The sequence below is a fragment of the Protopterus annectens genome, chromosome 5.part0, assembly GCF_019279795.1.
Source record: "Protopterus annectens isolate FY-2018-M chromosome 5.part0, PAN1.0, whole genome shotgun sequence".
Taxonomy (NCBI): domain Eukaryota; kingdom Metazoa; phylum Chordata; order Ceratodontiformes; family Protopteridae; genus Protopterus; species Protopterus annectens.
The window spans coordinates 750,200,317-750,218,557 of NC_056735.1; the positions used below are offsets into that span (position 1 = coordinate 750,200,317).

General features: G+C 37.4%; 1 protein-coding gene across 7 annotated transcripts in view; it reads left to right on the top strand.

The window, feature by feature from the left end:
- GRIA4 (glutamate ionotropic receptor AMPA type subunit 4) overlaps nt 1-18,241 on the top strand; it is a 2,450,678-nt gene that overhangs the window by 2,093,359 nt on the left and 339,078 nt on the right. For all 7 annotated transcript variants that reach the window (XM_044072595.1, XM_044072594.1, XM_044072591.1 and 4 more), the window contains exon 13: nt 16,919-17,166. In XM_044072595.1, the coding sequence (XP_043928530.1) occupies nt 16,919-17,166 (248 nt within the window). The remainder of the gene's footprint in view (nt 1-16,918; nt 17,167-18,241) is intronic.

The following is an 18,241-nucleotide window of genomic DNA, read 5'->3' on the forward strand; positions in this document are numbered from 1 at the left end:
GCCATGGAATGGATTGTCATGGACCTCATTAACAAGGACATTGGCAACCTCCAAACACTCAATCCCACACAGTTTGGCTTTGTCAAGGGGAGATCATGTCTGTTAAATTTTGTCGACTTCTTTGAGACAGTCACCAAAGCCATGGATGAGGGGAAGGCAATGCACACCACCTACTTTGACCTGGCCAAAGCCTTTGACACTATTCCCCACTCAGCCATAATAGATAAACTCTCTCAACTAGGCATCAATCCATATTTTACCAGACGGGTAGCAAACTGGTACACTGATAGAACCCACATAGTCAAAATAGGGGAAGCCACCTCAAGCAGTAGACCCGTAACAAGCAGCATACCCCAGGGTTCTGTCTTGGGGCAGCTTTTATTTGGGATATACTTTTCTGAGGTGCAAGTCAAAACCAGTGGGCTATGGCTGACCAGGTTTGCAGATGACTGCTTGCTGGGTGCTGTCACCAAATACCATAGTGATCATGTGGACATCTTCCAAGAGGGTCTCACTCAGACAAATGACTGGTGCCAGAAACATGGCCTCAAGCTGAATACCACAAAATGCATCATCATCCCCTTTGGGGAGAGTGACGTCCCCACAAATTATCACATTAGCTTCCTAAGCACACAGTCAGTCATGAGGGATTTGGGCACACAGGTTGATAGCAACCTGACGTTTGACCACCATGTTACTTTCATTGTACAGAAAGCCTTCTACATGGCCCACCTCATAAGTAAGGGTATCTCATCCAGCCTAACTAGGAGGGCCTCAAACATTTACCATACACAGATAGGCTAAAAGTCCTGTCCCTCTACTCAGTTTCATACACACTCCTCAGAGGTGACCTCTGTCTGGAATACAAGGTGATCACGGACGCCCACCTTAGTGGGACTGCTGCATATCCACAAGTCATGCTGCATTCGAGTAACCCACATGTGGGCCCTCAACCTGGTCTGTGACATGAACAGGGCTTGTTGGCGGGACAGATTTGTGTCCCAGAGACTCCCCATCTATGGAATAGACTCCCTCCACATCAAGCAGAGTACCACTGTACCCCTTTTTAAGCACATCCTGGATAACTGGATGGGAAACAGAAAATACACCCTTGGGATTCCACCTGTGTTTCTGTTGGACTGGGGCATCAGGTGCTGACTTGTATAAATATGGGCTAAACTCTCAGCTAGGGTTATAAAGGCCTCAGAGCCAATAGCCTAGTAACCTCCTATGATCCTATGAATGCCGGTTATGGCCCTCTGTGCTGTGATGGAGTGTGTTGTTCCATCTCCATTCCCATCAATGCTGTCTGAAAAATTTTATGGATGCTGCTTACTGCTTGCTGCTGCTTGCTGTGGGATTTGAAGTCTCCTTAAGACACACAGTCTTGCTGTGCTGTTTACTGCTGAATCAGAGACACGTAGCTCTGCATGACTCCATCTGTAGTCTGTTTAAAGCACCAAGCCTTTCAAATTGCACACTGATAAAGAAATATATTTTGCAGCTATAAGCACAGTTACAGATAACTTATTTTATAACAAACCACACGTAGTCTGTCAGATTTGTAGCATATATTTACAAAGTTTTCCTTCATTACAGATATGAATGATGACTTCTACAAAATACCTCTCTCTGTCCTTCTCTCACATAACTGAATTACTACAATAGCTATATACAGAGCTAGTCACGCACACAAGAGATTGTTATTTCCTCTTGATATATTTTTCTGGCCTTCTATGGGAAGTCACATAATGTCTGTTTTTAGACTTTTCTATTGTCCTTTTGTGATTTAAGCACTTTTGCTGATGTGAGGATGCCATTCTGAAAGGAAACATCTGTATAAGCTGTTCCTACTGGAAAAACATCACGTATTGCTGAATTTATAAAAAAGGATGTCTGTTAATAGATATTTGTTCTACAAACATGAGAAAATCATGTAATGCTTGTTTTCCAGTACTGCTTTCTTAGGCATTTTCTGATGCTGTGAAGAGAAGCCTGTCTGTTATACATATAGTATGAATGCACATTGTAAACTCTATACATATATTCAAGCAAACTTTTTTTTTCAGCATATTTACAACAGAATTAATTTCAGCCTTATATTCATAATATCTAACACTGTCTACTGTGGTGTGTCCCCTATGGGTGACATCCCAGTACCATGTCATACAGCCACCGTCCAACAAATAGGTGAGTGCTACTACAAGTATATGGGGACAGTCTAGCAACATCTGTGTGACACAATGACAGACAGCACTGCAAACATGCTGTAGAGTATCTTCCCTGTAGGTGTCCGACTTCTGCAGTACATAGATGTTTGGTGTGCCTTGGACCCTCTGCCAGAAAATGTAGATGTCTGGCAAATGGTTGGACAATACGTAATGGTTGTTCTCAGACTATGGGGAATCTGGCTGTCACAAGTCCTCAGAAAACAGTTATTGTATAGTAATATCTGCTACTGTATTCATTCCCCTACTTTGTATGCTCAATATGTACACTCTGTCAATCTGACATATATGACAAGGTGTACTGTGGAGTGGTGTAGTGTGACTGTGCTATTGACATAAAATATGTTGATGACAGTGGCGGCTGGTGACTTCAAATCACAGGGGGGCTGCAGGAGACGCTGAATGGGCGGGGGTCAAAGGGAAGGGGTGTGGTCAACCATAAAGGGGAGGAGCTATGCACAAAACCACAAAAAAACTAACTTTAATTAAATACGCTGCCCTGGGTGGCAAACCATCATTATGAAAGTCCAATCAAGACAAAAATAAGTGTAGAAGAATAAAAATATTTCAATGCATTGGCTGCATGACAGCTTACTTAATATCTAGATGGAAACAAAAGGTTGTGAGGCATGAAAAATAAATTACTTTTTAAATACATTACTGGAATGCCAGTCAAAATCAAGTATAAGAAAAACCAGAAGCACTCAACTCAAACCACTTCTCCTTGCACTGCAGTTCTAATTATAATATATTCAGCTTTATTAAAGTACCAAGCAACATGCTGAAAGTAGAAATCTATGTGATGCCCCACTTGTAAAAATGTTTCTTATCCAAAAAGACCTGCTGCCTGACAACTTGTTTCATGGGGAAAACATGATAAAAGTAAAAATGAAAAGCAAACAAGAAACAAGCTCAAGATACATTGCTTAAAGGATTACTGTACAGGTTATGGACCACACATGATTGGCATTCTGTTTAGTTTACGGGTAAAGCCTGTAGAGATGACTGGAAGTCTCCAACAAGTGTAATGAGCTTTTTAAAATAATGGAATCCTGTCCTTTAATACCCAAGGCTTATACATTATCTAGTCAAGTATTCTCTGCATGGCAACAACAGAAAGGCTTTCAATGTTGGCAATTCTTTAACAGTATGCTTATTAAAGCTTACTTGCATCTTACGATGTCAGACAAGCTTACCTTATGGTCATTAAAGCATTGCTACTTAAACACAGAGCAACAGGCACTTTGAGTAATAAGCATAAATCAACAGTACAAAATATGACAGAAACCAGACCATTCTGCAAAATCAAGGACAGATGAAAAGCCACTGTAGTACTTATGCAGTGTGTCCTCCCCATCCAAGGTAGATACAACTACTCCTTGCCTTGCTTGGACACATCCAGAGTCACTACATGGGGAGTGGGGTGCAACAAGCATGTCACAATTTGAAATCTCTCTGGCTGACTGTGATGGCCCTGACACATTTGTCATACCTCTCAACTTCAAGAGCAAGAAATCTGGACAAAGCCATACACAGAAGTGGGACAAAGGCACAACAATAAGGACAATTTTTAAATATTGCTCTAATAAACTTAGAAAGATAATAGAATAGGTCTTGCATTAGTATGAATTTTCTGAAGGGTATAAAATCTGAAACTCAAATGTCTGTCATTTTCTAACTTCAGTCTTTAGTGAGTTGTCACTAATTTGCCAAAAAACACAATTTTATGAAAAATGGACCAAAAATGTGATGCAAAAATATAAAATAGACACACAATACAGCTTCTACCTGTCAAAGAAGGGACACTTTAATATTAGTACTGCTACCTTGAGCAGCTGACAAAATAAAAGAATCTACATGCATTTCAAGTAATCTATAACTTTGATTATTACAGTTATTTCTTAATTGTAAACCCTCCATGTTTTCTTCCAAAATTGCTATTTCTGGGAGTGATTATTAGGTGGAAGAGCAACATTTTGAGCCAAAAATTGGGGACAGTTGAGAGGTTGGCTATGCCTAATTCTATAAAGCAATTTATTTGCATGTACCTCTCAACCTGTTAATGCAGTAAATCTGAACAAGGCCAAATATATTGGGGGCACATATAAACAGTACTAAAAATTGCTCTTGTATAAATTGAGACAGTTGATAGAACGGCTCTTACTTTAACATGCATTTTTATGAAGGTTATGAAGTCTGAAACTTATTATTTAGTGACTTCTGGCAAATCATTTAGGAATTAAAAACTACAAATTTTATGAACAACAAACCAAAAATAAGAAGCAAAAATCTATTCATTCTTTGAAAATCTGGACAGTTGGGAGGTATAGTTCAGCTGGGCCTGTCTGAGTTTGCTGCCCCTCCCCCCCCCTGACAAAATAATGGTTGAACTGGAGCCTCTGCAGCCATTCCAATTAACCATTACTTGGCTATTTCACTCCATTTACCATAAACACTAATGTGCATACTGCTTTACTTCAATGATTGGACTTCATTTGAAAGTTTTATTTTGTATTTTACAGCACAAACATTAAGTCATCTGTTAAACAAAGCAATGCAGTCTCACAATGAAAACTTAGCATTAAAACTTCTCTGCCCTTGAAACTCACATTCATTGAAACAGCATTGAAACCCACATTCAAAGAAAATACATTTTGCCAGTGGCAGATAAAGATTAATTTTGGGCTGTTTTCGAATCATAGGCCCTTGCATATGAAACATACATGTGCTCTTTGATACACCTTCCTCATTGTACTAAAATTATATTCCTTGTACAATACAGTACACTTGTTAGAGGGTGTTTTAAATTTGTTTTGAACATTTTCCAGTAAGCAATGAAACAAAACATATGCACCCATAATGGCAAAACTGCCCAGTTGAGAACATTTATCATAAAAAGTCTACTCAGACTTCCACAGTCCACCATTATTAGTAAATATACACAATTCTACAGTCCACCATTATTAGTAAATATGCACAATTCCACAGTCCACCATTATTAGTAAATATGCACAATTCTACAGTCCACCATTATCAGTAAATATGCACAATTCTACAGTGCACCTTTATCAGTAAATATGCACAATTCTACAGTCCATATTTAGTGAATTCAGTTCTTGCCATAGCTGTCAACCTTAGCACAAAAACCTGGACGAAGCCAATAATGGGGGAATACAGTCCCAAAAGTAGGGACAAATTTAAAATATTCATCTTATAAACTTAGAAAATTGCTAGAAAAAAAGGTTGTGCTACTATGTATTCTGAAGAACATGAAGTTTGAAATTCAAATGCCGGTCAATTTTACTGCGGACAGAACAAAAACAATTTTCAGCAGAGACGAGGATTAATACTGCAGACACGTCTTTGTAAAATGGCAGGGCATCAGAGCAAATCCACACAAACACAGAGAGGAGATGCAGACTCACACAGAAGCCACCCCAACCAAGAATCAAACCAGAAAACCTATAGCTGTGAGGCAACAATACTACCACTGCACCATCAAATCTGCAAGGAGTTAAACATTCAGAAACCTGAAGTCTGAAATTCAAATGCCTGTCAATTTTACTGCGGACAGAACAAAAACAATTTTCAGCAGAGACGCAGGGATTAATACTGCAGACACGTCTTTGTAAAATGGCAGGGCATCAGAGCCAATCCACACAAACACAGAGAGGAGATGCAGACTCCACACAGAAGCCACCCCAACCAAGAATCAAACCAGAAAACCTATAGCTGTGAGGCAACAATACTACCACTGCACCATCAAATCTGCAAGGAATTAAACATTCAGAAACCTGAAGTCTGAAATTCAAATGCCTGTCAATTTTACTACGGACAGAACAAAAACAATTTTCAGCAGAGATGCAGGGATTAATACTGCAGACACGTCTTTGTAAAATGGCAGGGCACCAGAGCAAATCCACACAAATACAGGGAGGAGATGCAGACAGAAGCCACCCCAACCAAGAATCAAACCAGAAAACCTATAGTTGTGAGGTAACAATACTATCACTGCACCATCAATTATACAAGGAATTAAACATTCAGAAACCTGAAGTCTGAAATTCAAATGCCTGTCAATTTTACTGCGGACAGAACAAAAACAATTTTCAGCAGAGACGAGGGATTAAAACTGCAGACACATCTTTGTAAAATGGCAGGGCACCAGAGCAAATCCACACAAACACAGGCAGGAGATGCAGACTCCAAACAGAAGCCACCCCAACCAAGAATCAAACCAGAAAACCTATAGCTGTGAGGCAACAATACTACCACTGCACCATCAAATCTGCAAGGAATTAAACATTCAGAAACCTGAAGTCTGAAATTCAAATGCCTGTCAATTTTACTACGGACAGAACAAAAACAATTTTCAGCAGAGATGCAGGGATTAATACTGCAGACACGTCTTTGTAAAATGGCAGGGCACCAGAGCAAATCCACACAAATACAGGGAGGAGATGCAGACAGAAGCCACCCCAACCAAGAATCAAACCAGAAAACCTATAGTTGTGAGGTAACAATACTATCACTGCACCATCAATTATACAAGGAATTAAACATTCAGAAACCTGAAGTCTGAAATTCAAATGCCTGTCAATTTTACTGCGGACAGAACAAAAACAATTTTCAGCAGAGACGCAGGGATTAAAACTGCAGACACATCTTTGTAAAATGGCAGGGCACCAGAGCAAATCCACACAAACACAGGCAGGAGATGCAGACTCCAAACAGAAGCCACCCCAACCAAGAATCAAACCAGAAAACCTATAGCTGTGAGGCAACAATACTACCACTGCACCATCAAATCTACAAGGAATTAAACATTCAGAAACCTGAAGTCTGAAATTCAAATGCCTGTCAATTTTACTGCGGACAGAACAAAAACAATTTTCAGCAGAGGCAGGGATTAAAACTGCAGACACATCTTTGTAAAATGGCAGGGCACCAGAGCAAATCCACACAAACACAGGCAGGAGATGCAGACTCCAAACAGAAGCCACCCCAACCAAGAATCAAACCAGAAAACCTATAGTTGTGAGGTAACAATACTATCACTGCACCATCAATTATACAAGGAATTAAACATTCAGAAACCTGAAGTCTGAAATTCAAATGCCTGTCAATTTTACTGCGGACAGAACAAAACCAATTTTCAGCAGGGATTAAAACTGCAGACACGTCTTTGTAAAATGGCAGGGCACCAGAGCAAATCCACACAAACACATGGAGGAGATGCAGACTCCACACAGAAGCCACCCCAACCAAAAATCAAACCAGAAAACCTATAGCTGTGAGGCAACAATACTACCACTGCACCATCAAATACACAAGGAATTAAACATTCAGAAACCCTTAAGTCTGAAATTCAAATGCCTATCAATTTTATTTAACATTATTTAATCAGGACAGTCTGACTTGGAACAAATAAACAATTTTCAGCAGAGGCCCAGGAAGAAATAATGCAGACATGTCTTTGTAACATGGGAGGGCACAAAAGCAAACCCACACAAACACAGGGAGAAGATACAGACCCCACAAAGAAGGAACCCCAGCCAAGAATCAAACCCAAGAACCTGCAGCTGTGAGGCAACAATGCTACTACTACACCATCAAATATCAAGCATTGCAACATTTACAAACCACAGATATTATGAGGAACAGATCAGATCGAATATGAGGTAAAAATCTGAATTTTTTTTACAAATGGTGGTGGGTAGGGAACTCAAGTCTTTAACACCTGCATACAGGGTACAGGGTTCAAGCCTGAGGCATTCCCTACCACACCACCATAAGCACCTGGGGCATTTTCACACACACACACACACACTCCAACTCCAGTAAAGCACAAGCACCATACACACACATTGTATTAAAAAGCACAACCTCAATAAAAATAAAAAGGCTGACGAGATCCCTACGGCTCTGTCCCGAGTCCCTGCTGCAAGAGGAGCAGTCCGGACGCGTCCTATACTCCTGGCGGGTCTGTTGTAAAAGTGCACAGATGTCTCCTTGTGTATTAAAAAAAATATTCTTTTTTATTTTTGAGGGGGCTGCAGTCCGGCAGCCCTATGCCACGAGCCGCCCCTGGTTGATGATGTATCTGTGACTGAGGGATTAGACAACAGTGACCACAGTCCATGACAGCATGACACGTGAGAAACATGTATCATGCACAGTACAGACAGTTTATGACTATCATGCAATCCTTGGCAGGCATGGGGTTAGACTATCAGCATTCACAGATACACCAGGCATACAGCCATAACATGAGTACACATTTTATTTCTTTATTACCTTTTAGTAGTATTGTACTTTTTGCCTTTATTTTCTGACCTCTTACCTCTGTTATATCTGAACACAAATATTATTAACCCATACTAAGGGTACTGCACCAATTTACCTATAATTCCTGTGGGGAGTACATCTGTTAAAATTACATATATGATTCAGTAATATTTAGTAGTGGTTGTCACTGGATTCCAACCCTGGTCTGTGTATTGTAAAATGTACATCACACTTAGCATTTATCAAACTGAGCTACTGAGCCAGTGTTATGTATTGATTGACTATTTGTCTACATCCTTTCTTCTTATTATGACAGAACGATTCAAGCCAATATTTGTGATGTGCAAAAATTGTGTGAGGAGTTAAAATCATATGAGAGTCAACCCAACTTTTCTGGATTGTTGAATAGACTATCCAGAGAACTGTCGGCCTCTGAAAAAATTCTTAAAGAAAAGAAATTGAAAAAATTTTCAAAAGATATAGAAGATTATGAGAGGGGGAAACCCTTTGAGTTATACAAAGGGGTACGATTTGCGGAGGGCACAAAGAATTTCACATATACACGTAAAAAATGGCCCAGATCTATTCTTAAGAGGGGCACATCACCCAGTAGGAGTTCGGGGGAAGAATCGTCCACTACGGATACCGAATAAAGTATATATAAAATATAAAGTTAATGCACCATAAATGGTACCAGTTAACAAACTATAACTCTTATTGTCTTAAACAACTCTTGAGTTTCAAAAAACAAGATATATTACAATTGTCGTTAAGACCAGGGTAACAGAAAGCATTTAACAACAGTTGCCATTCAAATTCACGACATTCTAGTAATATAGAAGTAGGACCACCTCTAAAGTCATACAACAATTGGTCAATGGCTAAAAAGTGAAAAGAGTGATCAGGGTTAGTATTTACGTGCTTAGCTAACACATTATCAGTTAAATTAAATGGTCTTTATTCAAGAACTGGTGCTTAATGCACAAGGACAACTTATTGATGGAGAGAATTGGACTGTCACCAATAGTTGTTTATAGAAGGGGTGCCAACTTAAAAAGTCTTCTTGAATGCAAAAAACATAGAGTGAACAATAGAATCTGTGGGTCTGTTCCTTGTGCTTCCTGTAGTATGTGTAAACATGTAAAAAACAGTGTTTTTTTTTAAATTGGAAGTAGAAAATGTCATATCATGCATAGACTAGACTGTAATTCAAAGGGCATTATCTACTTAGCTAAGTATAAAATCTGTAATGTCTTTTATATGGGGAAAACTGACCGCAAATTCCGAGATAGGATTTATGAACACACTTATGCGGTCACTAAAAACAAGACCGATAATGTATTAGCTAAGCACGTAAATACTAACCCTGATCACTCTTTTCACTTTTTAGCCATTGACCAATTGTTGTATGACTTTAGAGGTGGCCCTACTTCTATATTACTAGAATGTCGTGAACTTGAATGGCAACTGATGTTAAATGCTTTCTGTTACCCTGGTCTTAACGACAATTGTAATATATCTTGTCTTTTGAAACTCAAGAGTTGTTTAAGACAATAAGAGTTATAGTTTGTTAATTGGTACCATTTAGGGTGCATTAACTTTATATTATATGACTTAATAGACAGTTGTTTTTTAACTTTATTATCTAACTTTATTATTTGTCTTTTTCATAGCCTTTATATATATTAGTCTGTTCGTATATATTAGTCTTATTGGCTCATTTTATAACATGACAGTGTGTTTAAGATGCCCGTAGTAGGGCTTACCATTTGTGTGCATTTTAAACTTCTGGATTAGTGCTCTTCTGTTTAGGGTTGCATTAATTATTAATTTAATAACATTTATCAATTTAATATTTAATATTTTTTATTTTTTATGGACTTAACTAGTTGTTGTTATTTAATTGGTGTATATTTATATGGATATTTTATTATGATTTGCACATTGTGGGCTCTTTAAATTTTGAGCCTTACTTTACTAAATGCGACTAGGTGATTGGCTCAAAAGTTTGACTGTAAAGGAGCGGAACTTTTAAAAAGCCTTAATTGGCTTTTTTTACTTGTTTTTCTGATGAAGTCTTTCTACTAAGAGGGACGAAAACGTATCTTGTTTTAAATAAACTTGGTCTACGTTAATGTTTATACACCAGTGTTGCTAATTTGCTGCTTGATTCTCCTGTTGATTTTCGTTTTGGTTATTTTAGTGCAGTTTTCTTTTTTTCGTTATGTCTTCTGTGTGGAGACATGCGTGAATGGGCGTACCTTCGTTGAAGGTTGTGCGTCAGAGCTGGCAACTCAGTACGTAAAAATCTACTGCCAATCATTAGCAGGCCGGAGTTCCGCTGTGGCGACCCCTAACCGGGAAAAGCCGAAAGACACAACAACATACTCTAAGTTCCTGCTATTTCCACATATGCAAAAGAGTTAGTTGTGATATTTGGCCTGGGCACATTATTTCTTTTTTATTTCAAGTAAAGGAGTATTTCTTTAGTGAAAGAATAAATAAATAAATTTCCACAGGCTTCAATCATATCTATAGTGCCACAGCTTTCTCTTCTTTGCATTACCATGATTTATTGGTATGACAATATTAAATAGTGATAGTTGCATCAGTGGATATCCAAGCATGTAATGACATCACAGTAACTCAACCAGATAATACAGGACTGGCTAGCTGTGCAGAAGATGAAAGGAATATGCCCTCATCAGCTGCTAATTTTAAATTTTGGCATTAAATACAGGCATGAATTTGTTTGAAATAAACTGGAATATTTACTCCCTTTTTTATACCCTGGTAGTAAACCAAGTAAGAGGTGGCTAGGTGTAATATAGATGAAAGCAAATTATTCTCTTCATTTTTACTCTGCCCAAAGTCTAGCATTAAGGACTGGTTTGGATTTGTGTTAAATAAACTGAAATATCTATTCTCTTTTTTTTTTACTACATTGAGGATCAGCCAGATAAGTGTGGGGTTAGCTGTGCTGTGGATGATAGCAGTCTGATGTCTTCATCTGCAGAGTTTAAGGTCTGGCATTAAGGGCTATTGTGCATTTCTCTGAAATAAATTAGAATATTTACTCTTTAGACACTCCTTGTGTGAAACAAATTCAAAACCATCCCTAATTTTACAGCGTCCATGTATCTGCCTAATATTCTTAGCCTGCAGATTATCGTATTGTTGTCTGCCCAGCTAACATATTTTACAGGGTTAGAGTACATCTGTATGAAGTAGGTTGGGATATTAACTCTCTGGGTGCCATTTATGTGAAACAAAGTTGAAACTGTTGCTGCCTTTACTGAATGTCCTTGACTTTCCCTTATATTTTTGGTCTGTGTCTCATAAAATTTGTGTTTTTCTAGCAAATCATTCAGGATTGTATATGCAAAACAGGGAGTGGGGCTGTGGATGAAAGCATCTCACCTTCTTGCTGTTTGCTCAGTTGCAGTTTGACTTCACAGGACTGGAGTGCTTTTGTATGAAATAAGTTCACATATTTACTGTATGAGTAACATGTTTGTGTAATGACATGTTGAAATGGTTCCTAATTTTGCAAAATGTACCTGACTTTGCCTCATATTTTTTGGTCCATGTCTCATAAGGTTTGTGCTTTTCTGACAAATTTTTGAGGATTGCAGCTGCTACATGGGGGATCTGGCTCTGGAAGAAAGTAACTTACCATCATGTCACTTACGCTTATAGTCTGGCTTTGGAGGAGTAGTGCATATTTAGATGAAGTAAGCTTTGGGTACAATTTGTGTTAAGCTGAAACTGTCCCCGATTTCACAAAATATCCCTGACTTTGCCTCATTTTCTTCTTTTCTCTACAACATTTGGGGTTTTCTCATAGATCATTCAGAAATGACATGCCAGTGTTGAAAATAGTATTGTATCAATATTCTAAGTATATAAAAACAATAACCAAAAGAAAACAAATGTGCAAAAAAAAGAGATCAAGCAGGTCTCCACTCCTTCCTTTAATGTAAAAACAAACAAACAGATTAAGCGCTTTCATTCCAGTCAAGCTGAGGACTTCATCAGAATCTGCCATAATCAGTATTAAAACCATTTAAATACACAAACCATCATTGACATTGGTTAAAACATTTCCATTTGAAACAACATAAACTTGTCACTTGATCGCAATCCATTTTACCTAATGTCTACATTGGAATATGTATAATACTGTAATTATTGTTATTGTATTTTGGTATTGAGGCTAAGTAAAATGAGGACGTACAACATTTGAATAATACTGGTTTGTGAAACCATTTTTATAAAAGAAACACAATGTGTGTAAAATGAAAGACTGATCTAACATTTGCTTGTTTCATTCCTGGTCCTAAAACCCATTTATGCCAGTCTATCTGCTTTCTCCTTTAAAACAGGAGCAATAGAAATAAAATCTCTAACACCTGGCAATGCTGCTAACCTCAATTGCCATAAGGTCTCTTTTTTGTTCAACATAGTTTTCCATTCCCCCACTCTAGGGTTAATCAAAATCTGGTTGAGAATGCCAAAGTTGAACCTTTTGAAACCTTTGCAAACTAAAGAATGTTTGTATAGGGCATTAGTCTCTTTTGATGTTGAAGGTCATACATGTGCTCATATATCCTATTTCTGAGCGCTTGCTCGGTTTTCCCAACATAGAACGCTGTGCAAGTACAACAATTTGCCAGGTATACTATTTTAGTGGAAGCACAAATACCTTTCTTCAAGAATATTTTTACTAGACATTTTATTGTCTAAAGTAATCTCCACTTCCCTATTGATATATACACACTGCCTACATGAACTACAGGGTCTCATGCCTGTCCCATTCCCCCTTTTGCTCAACTTTCCATTTTCCAAAAGTCTCTTTAAATTTGCACTAGTTTTGGTGATAAAAGGGGTTGTTCACCTAGAATACCATTCACCCTGGGATCAACTCTGAAAATATTCCAGTTTTTACTTATAATGTCCCTTACTTTCCCAGATATCTGGTTGTAGGGAACAATACAAGCCTTCTCCCAGTTTTACCACTTACAGTAGAAGGGTTTGCCCCAACAACAAGGCCCTTCCCCAACAGTGGAATATATTTGACCCCCGCCTCTGATATATATCATCTGTGATGTCATTCACCAATTTTCTGGGATAACCCCTCTCACAGAACATGTCTGTCACTTGCTGCAGTTCATCCCTAAGATCTTCATAATGAAAGGGCATTCTTGCCATTCTAATCGCTTGTCCCTTAACCAAACTTTTCTTTTGACTAAGGGGATAATTACTGGAAAAATATAAATAAGAATTACAAAAGGTGCTCTTTTGATATACATTGGATTTACACCCTCCACTGGTGTGTGGAATTTTAGTGTTCAAGTAATCTATTTCATTCTCGTGACACTTGTAGGTAAACTCTAAAAAGTTGGTACTCTGATTCAAGAATCTTATAAAGTCATCCACTTTGTCTCTACCTCCCTTCCATAATACAAATATATCATCCAAAAATTGGACATAAAGGTGTATATTGCACAAAAACTCACTTTTAAGCAATACTCTTCTTTCCCATCCTAACAATACAATATTGGCATATACGGGGGCACATGCTGCCCCCATCGTAACTCCTCTGTAATTATTCTCTAAAATCAGGGCCATTAACTCACAAACAAAGGTAGTCTGTTCGTGTCTCAACTTGGAACATGAGAAAAGAGTTTCTTCAAATAGATCTAAACCCTCTTCTTTTGGTATACTGGTAAAGAGGTCCTTGACATCTATTGTCAAGAATAACAAGTCAGGTGACCAGAGCTCTTTCTTGAGGTGTCCTAAAAAATTCCAAGAATCTTTCACCAGATGGGAAGCATCTTCCACTACATGGTTAACCTATTGGTCCACGTATACTGCTGAAACTATGGGTCTGAAAGGTGGAGCCCATATACTCTTGTGGACCTTGGGTATCAAAAGGTTCATCTTTGGCATTTCCGAACAAATTGCTATCATGAGACAAGTTTATGTTGTTTCAAATGGAAATGTTTTAACCAATGTCAATGATGGTTTGTGTATTTAAATGGTTTTAATACTGATTATGGCAGATTCTGATGAAGTCCCCAATTTGAATGGGATATAAGCGCTTACCCTGTTCATTTGTTTTTACATTAAAGGAAGGAGTAGAAATCTGCTTGATCTTTTTTTTTCTTTTGGTTTTAGTTTTTCTGTGGACTGTGGTCATGCAATCTTGTTTGGCAATCAGTATATAAGAACAATACTTAAAATCTGTTCCTGATTTTGGATCTTTCTCTCTCATTATGCTTTGGTTTTGTCCTTGATTCTTGCTCTATATTATTTTTATCACAGTCAGATGAGGTATACAGAAACAAAGTCACTAGCTGCAGGTGCTTTTTGTGGATTAAAATAACTTATCATCTTGTTGTTTATTCAGTTAACCAACTGGCTTCACATAACTAATGTGTGTTTCTGTAAAATGAGGTGGATTACTTGTGAAGTGTCTACTTTTTATGTAAAACAAATTTGAAATTACATAACTCTCAACTATCTCAGAGTTTGCCAGATGCCTTTATGTTGCCTAATATTTTTGGTTTGTTCCTCATAACATTTGTAGTTTTTATTTTATTTAACATTTGTTGACCTGGAAAGTCTGACTAGTACAGAGCCTGTTTACAGTGGAGGCCCAGGGAGAAATGCTCCAGATGCATGTCTTTGGAATGTTGGAGTAACCGGAGGAAACCCACATGAATGCAGGGAGGACATGCAGACTTCACACAGAAGGCACCCCAGCCAAGAATTGAACTGACAAACCTCTTGATGTGAGGCAGCAATGTTAACCGCTGCACCACTGTGCCATTTTCTGCATATCATTGAGGATTGCCATTATTAAATTATAAATATTTGAGTTTTAGATTTCATATTCTTCAGAAAATGCAAAATTAAAAACTTTTATTCTAGCAATGTTCTAAGTATGTGACAGCATTATTTAAAAAAATGAGTCTGATTTTGGGGATTTGGCCCTCATTATTTTTGGGCTTTGTCTTGATTCATGCTCTAATATTTTATACAGCAATCAGATGTGCACATGACAAAGTTGCTATAACTGTTGGGTGGATATAAGGGTTTTCTCTGAATGAAAGTAACCTACCTTGTTGTTTTTTTTTTAACAGTCTGACTTGGCAGGACTGGTGTACATTTATGTGAAATAAGTTGGAATACTTGGGCTGATATGTGTTTGATTATATGCAAAGTATGGAAATAGATTTCATATGACATGCTAGAATAGAAATAATCTTTGATGATACACCAAAAATGGCAATAAACTTTATCTACACTGTGGATCAGCCACCTGTACTATCTGCTGTTACAAATAGCCAGCAGAGATCATTTCTTTTTATAAACTTGAAATACATTATTTATTTATTTATTTATTTTACATGTGTTTACCAAGAAAGTCCATCTGGACACATGTCCTTTTTCAGTAGAGGCCCGGGGAGAAAAGCTCCATAAGTGGCAATAAAAAAAAATCCATAATACAAAAATACCTAATCATAAGGGATTGATAATACAGAAAAGGAAATTTACAATATATCACAATACTTGTAAAACAGAGGATGAAACAAATAAGACAAGTTAACTGTAGTCAGTCACAAATGAAACATATGCACAATAACTTTGATTAGTAACTATAGATGATATTAGCATTTGAGTATGCAAAAAAACATTTCATTTGAGAGCCTATGTTAAGTAGTTTTAAAAATCTAAGGAGTTTTCAATAAGGAGGTAACTCTGCAAACAGATCAAAAAATCAGGAGAATAGTGAGCGTTTTTTGTATTGTCCAGGAGAGGTACATTTACAGAGCCAAAAATTATTAAGGTGTATCCATAATTATTATTTTTACTACAGTAAGCCATCTAAGGTATACACAATTAACAATGGGGATATGATTGCTGAATACAGGGGCTGCCTGTGGATGGGAATAGCTTACACTGATGTCATGGTCAAGGTAAACATTATTAGTCTGACTTTCCAAGATTAGTGTGCATTTGTATAAATCACATTGAAATACTCGACTGTGGCCATTTTGTTATTGCAGTTGAACGTTTGAGGTAAGCATTGGTGAACTAATGTCAGCGGTTAAAATGGTCTTAAATCATCAGAATGAATCATTAAGACTATGTGCATTTATGCATGGTCCCGCCAGAAAAGTGAGGAGCCATGGCATGAAAACTACCCAGATCAAAGTAATAGCTAATCTGCCACAGACTACAACCTAAAACCAAATTTTCTGTCATAATATATCTTCAGATTTTGACATAGAAAACAAATGCCTAAATAACCATTATAATCTTCAAATAAATATTTATTATTGATATAAACTCTGAGTATGCTGTATTTACCGTTTTTTTGTTTTGTTTTTCAGAGATCAAAAATTGCAGTATATGAAAAAATGTGGACATATATGAGATCTGCAGAACCTTCTGTTTTCACCAAGACTACAGCTGAAGGAGTAGCCCGTGTTCGCAAATCCAAGGGGAAATTTGCTTTTCTTCTAGAGTCAACCATGAATGAGTACATCGAACAAAGGAAGCCTTGTGACACCATGAAAGTGGGAGGAAACCTGGATTCAAAAGGCTACGGCGTTGCAACACCCAAGGGTTCACAATTAAGGTGGGTGGAATAGTATAACAATATATCATGTGTTGTTATAGTATTCCACCTTCCCTGATGTCCCTTACCTAGTACTTTTGTGTTGTGTGTGGACGTGGTACAGTATGTGAATTATTTCCTTCATTTCATTGTTTTCATTTAGCTCACAGGTAAAAACATTTCATTGTTCTAATAAGTGACGTGTTTTATTTAAAAAACTTGCGTGATATAGCTTTTGGGCCATGTAAAAAATGTTAGTCTGATGTTAGTATAGTAATAAGCATAAATCTGGAGGAAACATGCTCATTGACCAAAACTTTTGGTTTGAACCATGTTTTTTTCAGTGGTTAACTGCTTCATGCCAGAATTGTCTTCTTAGTTGGATTAATCTGTAACCAGATATTAAAAGAGCTTACAAAGTAGGATAGTCGTGACATACTGTTCAGGTTTAGGCTGTAAGAATTATTCTGTTGTCTACCAGGATTCTAAGCATTTGTGATATTCTTTTATTCCTTTAATGACTAGCCTTTAGATGGATTTTGTGTTTTGCAGGGTACTGTTCTTGGTCATTTAGAAATGATAGTGGCATTTTCTTTCACAAAATGTTCAGGCTGAGGTAATATTGTCTCTTTTTGTACTGGTTTATGCGTGCATGTGATATTTAAATTCAGAAAAGAAGTAAGGAGTACAGGCCTTTGTGGTTACTAAGGACTACAGTGTATGACATATGTCAGAGTACAAAGGCACTATAAAAAATCTAGGTAAATCAGATTCTTCTTTTGAAAATACAGAGCATATGTCAAAATATCATGAAAGAAGATCAAACCTTATGTATTGTTATAAACTTTGGACAAGCAGACTTTATAATGGAGACGACTAAGCCTTTTGTACCATTAGTAACTTTGAGCAAATAAGGTCCATTTCTATTTCTGTGTAATGGCATATTCCTGCATGTTTTCTTCACGGTTCCATACTTACAAACCATGCACGTAAGCAATAAAAAGAAGAATAATCCACTGGTAAATCACAGTGAAAACAAGTGCAAACAACCATCTTCTAACTTTACTAACATTATTACTTTGCTGAACTATACCTA